Here is an 11,424-nt window from a genome sequence, read left to right as displayed (position 1 = left end):
CATCAAATCATACAAATTTAAATTGTCCCAAAGCTGGTCTAGGGAAAATCAGTTTTGCTTTTTGTTTTTAGCTGATGTAATTCTGTCTCCTGGGGGAAGGGGGGAGATAGCATTCATGATAAGATGCTTAAGCAATTTTTAGATAAATTTTAATAGCATTAAGATTTGTTCTGGGAAATTGGTTACCCACCTACCCAACCCAGCTGTCTTCAGTCAGGAGCCCAGCGAAGGTGCGTGGCTGGCTCAGCTGGTTAAGCGTCTGGCTCTTGCTTTCAGCTCAGGTCGTGATCTCACAGTTGGGGGGATCAAGTCCCACGTAAGCTGGGTTCCGTGGGCTGATGGTGAGAATCCTACTTGGGATTCTCTCTCTCCTCTTTTCTCTGCCGCTCCCCCTGCAGCTTAGCTCTGGGGCACGCCCACTAATTGTTGGAAATTGCAAAGCCCGTCTAGGGGTATCCCTAATAAGGATGCAGCAGTCACCGAGAGGGATCATCAAGCTGTCTTATAACAGCTGCATGACCTTGGGCGAAAACCATGTTTTCTGCTAGCTTTGCTGTAGGCTTTATCTGTGTCTCTCCTCCCAGCCTGACTGCTGGGCTGCTCTTTTCTGTTTTAGTCTGAGCTGATTTTTACTCTTTCAGGCCCAAACAGGTTTTTCCTCTTCCAGCTGCACTTATGAAATATACATCTGTGTGTACTTCTGTCCTGATATAAAATGTATTTCTTTTTTTTTTTAATTTTTGAGAGAGAGCACGAGAGAGGGAGGGAGGGGGGTGGGGGGTTGGGGACCGAGGCCCCAAAGCAGGCTCTGTGCTAGCAGCAGCGAGTCTGATGAGGGGCTTGAACCTCGTGAGCCTTGAGATCATGACCTGGGCCAAAGTCAACCGACTGAGCCACCCAGATGTTCCTAAAATGTATTTCCTATTATGGGGTCGGGGGAAAAAAAAGAAAGAAAGAAAGAAAGAAAGAAAGAAAGAAAGAAAGAAAAAAAAGAGAGAGAGAGAGAAAGAAAGAAAGAGAGAAGAGAGAAGAAAGAAAGAAAGAAAAGAAAAGAAAAGAAAAGAAAAGAAAGAGAAATCCACCATCTGGTAAACTGCTCCCCAAACTTTGTGATGTCGTGGCACGTATAGAGAATGATTATTTGTTCAGAACAAATAGTATCTGTCCTGCTCACTAGGGCAACTGCATGATGCTTTCTGGGCCTTCAGAGGTGACCGGCCACCACGGGGTTGTCCTACGGCGAAGGGAGCAGTATGTCAGGCATACTTGGGCCCTAGTTTAGCGCACCACTCAAGAAGCTTCCCTGGGGGGGTGGGGAGGGTGGGAAAGCTCCTCCTCGCTGGAGATCAGGAGGGATTACAGCTCAGCAAAGAGCGATCATTTCTGGAAACAAGCAGAGCCTGTGTGGACTCGAAGGCAGAAGTCTGAGTTCTGAGACTTGGGCCCAGACATGGGGCGCTTTGCTGCTGACTTGGTTCAGCAATGAATTGCCCTCGAGCCCCCCAGCATGGGTGCTGGAAACCACTGGCACCTTTCACAGTTGGGAGATTCTAACACTATGTTCATGTGTCATGCATTTATTTTATTATTATTATTTTTAAATATTTTATTCATTTTTAAAGATTTTGTTTCTAAGCAATCTCCACACCTAACGTGGGCCTCGAATTCACAACCCCGAGAACCAAGCGTCGCACGCGCTACTGACCAAGCCAGCTGGGCGCCTCGTGGTCGTATGTTTTCATTAAATTTGGAAAAGCCAAACATTGAAGCTGGACTCAACTAAGCCTGCTATCTCTTCTCCACTCTGACTTCCTCTTCAACACATTTCCTCTCCTGTCCAGAGGCCTAACCATGGCCACATGCTGTGTTTTCAGGATTGTGTATTTTAGTTCTCTAAGCAAGGCCTCCAAAAGCTTTAGGCCCCACAAAACCTCCAGTTGCCTCTGTGACCAATCAAGTTCCTCAAAGGGTGGGGGGGATGGGACCGAACTGGTTCCCCACCTTCCCTTTTATGGTCCTCAAAGCTGCCATTCTTGCATACCCTTTACTGGGTGGGTTTCGCTTTCTTTTTGAAATTTGTTATTAATATTTAGAATGTGCACAACAAACAATTAAACATTACAAGGAAGTAGACAACAAATGCACAGAGTCACCAGCCTGCCCAATTCCCCAGACCCATGCCTCAGTGGGGTAATCCAAAAACAATGCCTGGTGGTTCTTTCCAGAAATTTTAGATCTAGATCTAGATCCTAATTTAAATACGAGCAGAAGCTTTTTTTTTTTTTTTTTTGAAGCATATTTACACACCCGGTTTGTGCTTACACTTGATCTTAGCCAAAAGGCCGAGAAGTGATTATACACCAGTTTGTACTTAACAAACTGGCAATCTTTCTGTATCTGCACATAGAATTTGCCTTCATTTTTTTTTTTTTTTTCAAACAGCTGCATAGACTGTATGTGCCAAAATTAATTTAACTACTAGGGCAGAGTATATCATGCCCACCATGCAATGATTCTTGCACGTGTCCTGCAAAGTCCCACCTGCTTCTGCACAAGTCTTCACAGAAGGCCAGGGGCACCTCGGTGGCTCAGTCAGTTGAGCTTCCAACACCTGATTTTGGCTCAGGTCATGATCTTACAATTCATGGGATCAAGCCTGGCAATCAGGTTCTATGCTGACAGCGCGGGGCCTGCTTGGGATTCTCTCTCTCTCTCTCTCTCTCTCTCTCAAAAATAAACCTTAAAAAAAAAAAAAAAAATCAAACTCTGATCCTGTAAGATTAATGATGCACCGCCACGGGAGGAGTGAGACCCCCTGATTCCTCCTTAAGATCCACTCAGAGGTGGGAGTAGTTTACATAATAACTACAGCTGCCCAGTGGACGCCGCCCAGCGCTGGGTCCTAAGCTGAGATGAGTCAGCTCTCTTTTGTAAGCCATATAATGGGGCTGCCGGTCTCGCTTTATGCCTAGTTCCATTTAATTACTGTCTTGTTTAAATCTTCCAGCTGGGACGCTGCTGGGCTGGCCCGACTGTAAGCTAGAACATTCCAGGAGTAGCAGCGCCACCGCGAGGCCAGCTCGGTGGAGGCGGCCAGGAGGTGCGGTGGCTACCGCTCAGAAGGTGGGTTTGGCGGAGGCGTCAGGTCTAGGCATCGAGCCCTCCCCCCGCACGGACATTCTCACCCCCAACTCGGAGAGTGTGGGTCTGACTTCAATCATGGATGGAAGTTTTTCCTGGCTCCTCTCTGCCAGCCCGCCACCATGTCCTGGAACTGGGTCCTGCACTCATTTACGAGGCTAGGGACTACCCTAATCCGGGGCAAAGTCAGACTCAGGGCTCCATAAATGTTGGGTGAATAAAGAGGCGCCAGCAAGTGGCTGTTCAGCGTTCCCCACACCAGGTTTAGATTCCTATACCCCTGTTAGGTGAGTGTGCACTTTTGAGCTCAGGGCCTTTATGATAAATTCCCCTGTGGCGTGTTCAGCTGTTCATTCTGGGTCTCTTTGAAGACGGGATGGCGAGTGGGGAACGCGCAGGCCGCTGAGTCAAGCAATAAAGGGAGTCAACCCAGGCCTACGTTTTGGGAGACTACAAACTCCAGAATACACCCTTCCACTGGCGTAGAGAAAGGCCGATTGAAGGAGCATTGCCTTCTGGGAACTGTAGTCTTCAGCTTGTTTGTGATGCAGGCGAAGCTCGGAGGGGAGGGGGAGTGTGAGTAAACTATGACCACGTGACGCTCGAGATCAGGTGGTGGGGACAGCCTCCGCGCAAGAGCTGTGATTGGCTGACTCTAATACGAACGACGCCACTAGGGGCGGGCGCTAGGGAGGCGCAAGCGCACTGCGTTGGGAGTCTCGGGACCCTTCTCCGAGAGACTATGGCGCTCAACAAGAATCACTCGGAGGGCGGCGGAGTGATCGTCAACAACACAGAGAGGTGAAAACATTGCGGAAGGATCCTAGAGGAACGAAGGGTGGGAGTGGGCGGCGGGGTGGTGGGGGATAAGCCCGTGAAGAGGGGAAACTGATGGGGTGCGGTGGTGGGGGGGTAACGGCTGGAGGCGGGGCCGGCGGGAGGAGGGCCGGTCGAGGAGGAGGTTGCGATTAGCCCTCGGGTGGGGGTGGGGCTGCTGGACGGGGACAGGGCTTGGGGAGACAGTCAGGGTCCCGGGGTCGTTCTTGAGCCCCCTTCCCAGAGTCGATGACTTCAAGAGATGGGAACAGCCTTAGACAAAAATAATTGCCGTTTACTGGGCGTTTACTACATTACTACGTGTCAGGCCCTGCTTCTCTCCTATCTTATTTAATATGTAAGTACTGCGCGGCAGAGCATACTGTTATACACGTTTTACACGTAGGGAAAGTGAGGCACGGGGAAGTTGAGTAACTTGCCTGAGATCACAGAGCTGTAAATAACCAAGATGGGATTCCAGGAAAGGTGTCTTTACTCTGAAGTCAATAGGTTTAACTATCAGTATGTAGCCTTTTAGTATATTCCAGAACTGCTGAGTTTCCAGATGAGAAACTGAGACCCAGAGGTGCCGTTAAATAGGTAGCGCTTGGGGCGCCTGGGTGGCTCAGTCGGTTGGGCGTCCGACTTCGGCTCAGGTCATGATCTCGCAGTCCGTGAGTTCGAGCCCCACGTCAGGCTCTGTGCTGACCACTCAGAGCCTGGAGCCTGTTTCAGATTCTGTGTCTCCCTCTCTCTGACCCTCCCCCGTTCATGCTCTGTCTCTCTCTGTCTCAAAAATAAATAAACGTTAAAAAAAATTAAAAAAAAAAAAAAAAAATAGGTAGCGCTTGTCAAATGTCTAACACAATTCCCGGCACGGTGTCCGTCCTTGTCTGCTTCTTTCGAATGCATGTTGACTTGGGTTACTCCCAGAACCGAGGTCTCCCAACTTAAGAGTTCTTTCTTCCCACCCCTCCCATCAGTTCTGTCTCTCTCCCCATCTCTGGACCTCTCAGTGGCTTCTCTCTGGCTCCTTGGGCACTGAGAATTGGATCGTCCAGCTTTGGTTGAGCTATGCTGACTCTGAAATGCTTCTTGAAGGCAGAAGGCGTTTAGGAGGAGTCTGAGTCACCAGAAGAGACTTGGTGCGATCAGAGCTTTGTAGCCTGCTAAGGCCAGCACCCAGAAATGTTTGATGAGTCAGGAGAAAGCCTGGGGTGCTCCCAGCCTCAGAATACTGACTTCCCCTCTATCTTACGTGCTCAGGTCTGCTGGACCAGCCTGTTCCTAGTAATGACCTCTTTTCTCTGAGTTGTCCTTCTCTTTTCTGGTACTAGTCCTCTCTCCCACTTAGCCCTCCCCAGTGAAGAAAGTTGTGGTATTTGGGAGGAAGGGGAAGACAAATGGAACCATGTGAACTTGGATCTTGTTATCTTATAATCAGAGAAATCTCACATTGTTCCCAGTTTGTAAGCTGTCTGTGTGAGAGCCAGTCTCCGGCCCGGAAAAACACTTTTGATGCCATTTGGTAACATCTCCTGGGACTATTTTTCTTTCTTTCTCAGTGGGACTTTGTGGGACGAGAATGTATCTATCCTGCTTGGGCCTCCTACCTGGCTTAGGGCTCCATTCTGCTAAATAATAGTGTGCCTTGTTTGCAAAAATGCTTTGGCCTCGTTTCCCCAAAAATTGCATATACAGTAATTGAAGTTTAGTGTTTAAAATTTCATGTGTAAAATAGCCTTGCTCTTTTAAGTCATGAATCCCTTTGAGAGTGATCAAAGCCACAGATTCTCCGAGAAAAATGCATGCGCACCATCATCTCAAGGGCTTCGTGGCCTAAAACCCCAGCCAACCCAGGTCTGGAAACCCAGCTTTAAAGGAACCCTGAAGTGAGCCCTTTGGGGATGCATAGAGCCACGTCTTAAAGGGTTTGTGTATTAGGACTCAAAAACAAACCAGCGAAAACAGAAAACACCTATAATAAGGACTCAGAAGAAAATGGGAGAGTTAACCCAGGTAATCTAACCTGATTTGAGGGATTACGGGGTTAAGGCTTTAAAGCCCTCAGCTCCCCTGGTGTGGTCACCTGGGGGTGGGGGGTGTGCGCGGCTTGGGGAAATTCTGCAGACCTCTGCCGTGCTCCTCCCTTCCAAGGCTACATTAATGGTTTCCTTGCAGCAATGTCAAAACAGAGATGTGACACGCTGGACACCTGCCTACCAGGGGGGTGCAGTCCCTGGGGAAAGCAGATCATGGCTCCAGACTGGCTCATCAGGGCCTTTCCTCCTTTCTTATCACAGCATCCTGATGTCTTATGACCATGTGGAACTTACATTCAGTGATATGAAGAACGTGCCCGAGGCCTTCAAAGGGACCAAGAAAGGCACCGTCTACCTTACCCCTTACCGGGTGAGTTGCACAGTGTGATGGTTGGTTTGAAAGCTTGTGTTTCCTGGACGCTGATGGGGGTTTTAGGTCAGCCTCGTGAGTCCAGTGGCCTCCGAACCTGGTGAATGTTCGTTCCTCACTCCCCGTGTTTCTGTCACATGCTCTTGGGCGCTAGAACCATCAGACTGCTTGTGCAGCTTGAACTGACCCCTGGGTGTTGACTCCATGCAAATTGCAGATCTTTTGCTGTAAAATCCGTGTGTTGTTGGGTCAGTCCCCGCTGCTGGGATGACTGCGGCCTGGAGTAGAGGCTGTTGTTACTTTGATTTCCGTCAGAGTAGCCCACGAGGCCTTTGTGTACATCCAGAGTGACAAATGTGGTAAACAGGATACAGTAGCAGGGCCACAGCCTCCAGCTGGGCAGAAAGCCCGGCAAAACCCTGCAGAGCGAGAAGTGCCAGACTGCGGAATGGGCCTTGGCCTGAGAATTACCCAGGCCGACTCTGAGAGCCTTCCAGAGAAAGACAAATGGCCATTCTTGAAAAAGGTTCGCTGCCTGTAGCTACCAAGAGTTAGATTTAAAGACGGTTGGAAGCGGGGCATAGCTTCAAGTTTTTATCAACGGGCCTTGGCAGAGAGACAAGGGAGCCTCAAAACCCCTTTTCTGTCATCTTCAGCCACAGATGGAAGTCACGGGTTTAAAACAGAGGGTTGTCCCGAGTGCGGGACGGGAAGCTCTTGCTGCTCTTTGGGCAGCCCCCTTCTCCCAGGATCTCACCCCGTCGGGCTACACCTCCCCGCTCTGGAAGCCAGCGCTGCCTACCCCTGCCTCTCTGCCCCAGCGCTCTGCACTTTTGTGCCACATCCGCCACCCCCTCACCACCACTCAAACGGCAGAGCGGTCTGTTCCTCTCACACACGCTGTGAACGGCGTCTTTTTTCCCACGAACACCCACGTTCGGCCTCCAGCCAGGCTGCACGTGGGACCTTTCACTTTCAGAGCGCTCTCCAGAAGCTTCCTCGGTTCCGAGCGCCCTGGGGCTGCTGGGCCCTGGCCGGGGGAGCAGACCCCTCACGCACGGGAGGTGCTAGCTGAGGGGGGCTTCGGGCCATGGGGTGGGTGCTGATGGCTCCCTTCCTCTCTGCCTGCAGGTTGTCTTTCTGTCCAAAGGAAGGGATGCCATGCAGTCCTTCATGATGCCCTTTTATCTGATGAAGGACTGTGAGATCAAGCAACCTGTGTTTGGTGCAAACTACATCAAGGGAACGGTGAAGGCTGAAGCAGGAGGTGGGTGATGAAGGCTCCGGGCCGCGGATGGGGCTTCCGGAGAGGTGCTCTGCCACGCCTCTGCTAGACGTCCCCTTCGGACCCTTATCACCCCCTGGCCTTGTCCTCTTCCTGGCTCTGGATTAGCTTCCACGCCCAACACCCAGGCTGCCAGTTGTTCAGCAGAGGTGGCTTTTGGCCAAGGGCTAGGAGATGCTGGCATTAAAGGTAGCAACTCCGATCACATTCTCAGAGCAAAATCAGCTATGTCACTGAAAACTAAGAAGAAAAATGCTTATCGTGACCTGGGGAATGTGTGCAAAGTTTAGCTGTCAGGTTCTTGGGAAGGGCCTTTTCCCTGGAGCCAGGAAGAGCCAGCTGTCTCTCTGCCACCAGAGACGCCCTGTTTGGTGGCCGGCTTTTGTGCAGACACCAGAGACTTCTTTGTCGAACTTGGCCTTCCCCTCACACCCAGCCAGGTGGAAGCTTGGTCTCTAGGCACTCACAGTTCCCCTCTGGCAGAAGCCAGGTTCGAGGGGCCAGGGGTCCATCCTTAGGCCCCTCAGGAGGAGAGATCTGCTCTGAACTTGAACGTCACTTGTTGCTGAGTGAACCTGTCCCAGGGAGGCTCGTGGGGGTGGGGGCTCTAGGGCTGATGGACTTCCACGGCTGGGGGTGGGGTAACAGGCTTGTTCCAAGAGAGAAGAGCCGCCTCTTCCAAAGAGCGAAGCAGGCACGGGCAGGAGGCGGGCACTGCAGAGCCACCCCTTGCCCCGCAGGCCACCAGGTCACTGGCCAGAGAGCCGTCTCTTGAGGCGCTTGAGGCTGTGTTCTTTTCCTGAGCTGTTGACGCAATGTTCCCCTCCCAGGTGGCTGGGAAGGCTCTGCGCCATACAAGTTGACCTTCACGGCAGGGGGAGCCATCGAGTTTGGACAACGGATGCTACAGGTGGCATCTCAAGGTATCAAGGGTCTGAAAGCCCCCGGGGCGAAGGACACACTGACACGCGTGGGTTTAGTTTGTGCATTTGACTTGGTTTACTTTTTATTCTGATTTTTTAAGCACTAGAGAGAGAAAGTCTCTGGGCCCCGGGGCCCACCGGGGCTGGGAATTGAGAAGAAAGCTTGTAATTAGCATCACTCCGGCCTGTACCTCGAAGGCTGGGTTTGCCCTGTCTGGAGCAGGTATAGGACATCTTGACAAAGCTCTTTGGACCCAAGGACGTTTTACTGTGGCCTCATAAAAACAAACATGAAACCCAACCTTTAAGCTACCATTAACACTTGAAATCCCCAAGGGTTGTGCTCAGCAGACATCCTGCCGTCGCCCCCAGCCTCACCCCGGCTCCGGCTGGTACCCCATCCCCGAACCTCCCTCTTTCTGTCCATCTGTCCTCTGCCCACCCCTCCCCCCTGCCCTTGACCTCCCCTGCCTTGGCTCTGACCTGTCTCCCCATCCAGACCCCTCACTTCTTCCCTGACCAAGGCTGGCTCCAGCGTGGGTGGGGAGTGGAATGGGGCGGGGTAAGGCATGTCTGCTGTGCACATTCCAGGGACCCTGCAGCTCCCCTCGGTAGGCGACACTCATTTCTCTCTCCCCTTGTACTTATAGCCTCCCGAGGTGAAGCCCCCAATGGAGCCTATGGGTATTCTTACATGCCCAGCGGGGCCTATGTCTTTCCCCCGCCAGTCGCCAATGGAATGTACCCCTGCCCTCCTGGCTACCCCTATCCACCGCCCCCACCTGGTGAGTGTGTCCTTTGCTGCCCACCCGTCACCCCACCCACCCACTAACCACCCCACCCAGGCCAGGGGGTTGTAGAGGGGAGACTTGTTCTTCAAGCTGCTTCAGGACTAACTGAGAAGGTGGAGAGGCCCGGGAGCTGCCAGCTGAGGGGCTAGGCTGCTCACTGGCCCCTGTTCCTCTCTTGCCGAGCAGAGTTCTATCCAGGACCCCCCATGATGGACGGGGCCATGGGATATGTGCAGCCCCCACCACCGCCCTATCCTGGGCCCATGGAACCTCCGGTCAGCGGCCCTGATGTCCCCTCTACCCCTGCAGGTGAGGCCCTAGGCTGCTAGCAGTCCTGGGGGGCCAGCCCTCCCCTCTCCGTGGCTGTGTGGAGAGCCTCAGAGAACAGTTAGAGGTCGGCCGGGAGCCCCACATGGTGAATGACCCCGAGCCTTGGACTAGTCCCGAGGACTAGCAGTGTGGTTGCTCCTGGGGAGGGTCTAGATTCCACCCTTACCCCCAGCCTCTTCCCCGACTAGCCTTGTGCCCCGGGGCTGGGAAGGTCTCCCTGTATCGTCTTGTCGTCTGTAACCGCATGGTGGCAGTACTGCCTGGCGGGATCATGGGGAGAGGGGTAAAGGAGCTGGAAAGGACCAAACTGGACCAGGCAGCACTAGCTGCTGGGGGGGTGACGCCTGGCGGGGGGCATCTATCTCAGTACAGCTCCAGGGGCAGCTGGAAGAGGGGAGGGCTTGTCGCTGGGGCTTAGCCCAAGCGTGTTTGTTCTCGCAGCTGAAGCCAAGGCGGCAGAGGCGGCTGCCAGCGCCTATTACAACCCGGGCAACCCACACAACGTCTACATGCCCACGGTGAGCAGGGCCCATGCGCGGGCGGCCAGATGCAGGGGTTTAGGGGTGGGAAGACCTGGTCTCGTGGTGAACCTTCTAATGCGATCTTTCTTCCTTCCTTCCTCAGACCCAGCCTCCGCCACCTCCCTACTACCCCCCGGAAGATAAGAAGACCCAGTAGACCCCTCCCACCCCTGCTTCCCACCCCTCGTCACTCTTCCCTTCCCTTCCTCTTGGGGCTGAGACTGGGGTTCGGGGGGTGATGGAAGGGCCTTGTTCTTCCTCCAGGTGTGATTATAAAACACTTCCCAAGGACTGGTGTTGAGGGAAGGGGGGGCCCCCCTGACTCGGGAGCCGTGCCTCCCGGCTTCTCAAGCTATAGCTCAGAGCCCGCTCAGTCGGCGCCGCTCAGTCGTGCTTCCCTCTCGCCACGCCTGGGGCTCTGTTCAGGAGCGTGAGCGTCCACCTCGTTCCCGTCTTGCTCTAGTAGTTTCTTCCCACGGAGACTCTCTGGCCACCTCCTGTACCGCAGTCCAGCTCCCTCGTTTTGGAATCCACTTTATACCCGGCCTCGTGAACTCCCTCAGACCAGCCTCGCGTCTTCCTGAGGGCCCCTGCCAGGCCCCCCTCACATTCCCTCCACTCTGGTCTGTGCCTAACCATGGAAACCGGACTGTCAGCCCACATTCCAATCCCAGCCAGCCTCCAGCCCCGGTCACGCTCTTCTTCCCCTCCCTGTCCTGTCCTCGGTCGTCTGTCGCCACCGCTTTGTGACTTTTTGGAGCTTTAACGTGAGCTTCCAGGGGGTGGGCCGCCTCAGGACCAGGCCGCCGCGATGGGGAGGGAGCCCACTGCTTCCCTCCGAGTGTTTCTGGCATTTGTTTCCCTTTGCCTTCTCTCTTTTCTCTCTAGAAGGGGCTTCTCAGACTGGATGCATGTTCATCCATCCCATCATGCCATTTGGGGGCTGCTGGGTGGGCTGGAACAAAGGCCCTGACCCCTGGGGCCTGGCCTGAACCTGTGTGCTGACCGTGACCTCTCACCAGCCCCTCACCCTGCCCTCTTCCCTTTAAGCTTCATGCCTAATTGGTGATATGCCCCTTGGATGCACTAAAATTTGCTCTCATTTGCTTCTGGACTGGCCGTGAAGTGAGGAGATGGTTATTTAAAGAGAATTCCCTATTTATTTGACAAAAAAAAAAGAAAGAAAGAGAAAGACAACAACCAGT

The 11,424-nt window shown here is 53.1% G+C and overlaps 1 protein-coding gene across 3 annotated transcripts; it reads left to right on the top strand.

Annotated features, from left to right (window-relative positions):
- The first annotated feature begins 3,801 nt into the window (after nt 1–3,801).
- Nucleotides 3,802–11,419, top strand: WBP2 (WW domain binding protein 2). 3 transcript variants are annotated; one of them, XM_060645367.3, is made up of 8 exons: nt 3,819–3,942; nt 6,261–6,369; nt 7,501–7,636; nt 8,485–8,577; nt 9,228–9,362; nt 9,555–9,677; nt 10,140–10,216; nt 10,323–11,419. In XM_060645367.3, exons 1-8 carry the CDS (start codon nt 3,884–3,886, stop codon nt 10,374–10,376), a joined length of 786 nt encoding a protein of 261 aa, XP_060501350.1. In that variant the 5' UTR covers nt 3,819–3,883; the 3' UTR covers nt 10,377–11,419. The 3 variants fall into 3 exon arrangements, with proteins under 3 accessions (XP_060501353.1, XP_060501350.1, XP_060501352.1); XM_060645369.3 differs by lacking the exon at nt 3,819–3,942 and adding an exon at nt 4,147–4,315; XM_060645370.3 differs by lacking the exon at nt 9,228–9,362 and having other exon boundaries at nt 3,802–3,942.
- Nucleotides 11,420–11,424: the final 5 nt, after the last annotated feature.

Source organism: Panthera onca, chromosome E1, assembly GCF_046562875.1.
Source record: "Panthera onca isolate mPanOnc1 chromosome E1, mPanOnc1 haplotype 2, whole genome shotgun sequence".
In the NCBI taxonomy this organism is placed as follows: Eukaryota; Metazoa; Chordata; class Mammalia; order Carnivora; family Felidae; genus Panthera; species Panthera onca.
This window is presented reverse-complemented; position numbering and strand designations above follow the sequence as displayed.

Coding starts and splice junctions, on each gene's coding strand:
- WBP2 (XM_060645367.3), top strand. CDS start 3,884: ATGGCGCTCAACAAGAATCACTCGGAGGGCGGCGGAGTGATCGTCAAC. Junction 6,370..7,500: donor TCTACCTTACCCCTTACCGG/GTGAGTTGCACA, acceptor CTCTGCCTGCAG/GTTGTCTTTCTGTCCAAAGG. Junction 9,678..10,139: donor TGTCCCCTCTACCCCTGCAG/GTGAGGCCCTAG, acceptor TTGTTCTCGCAG/CTGAAGCCAAGGCGGCAGAG.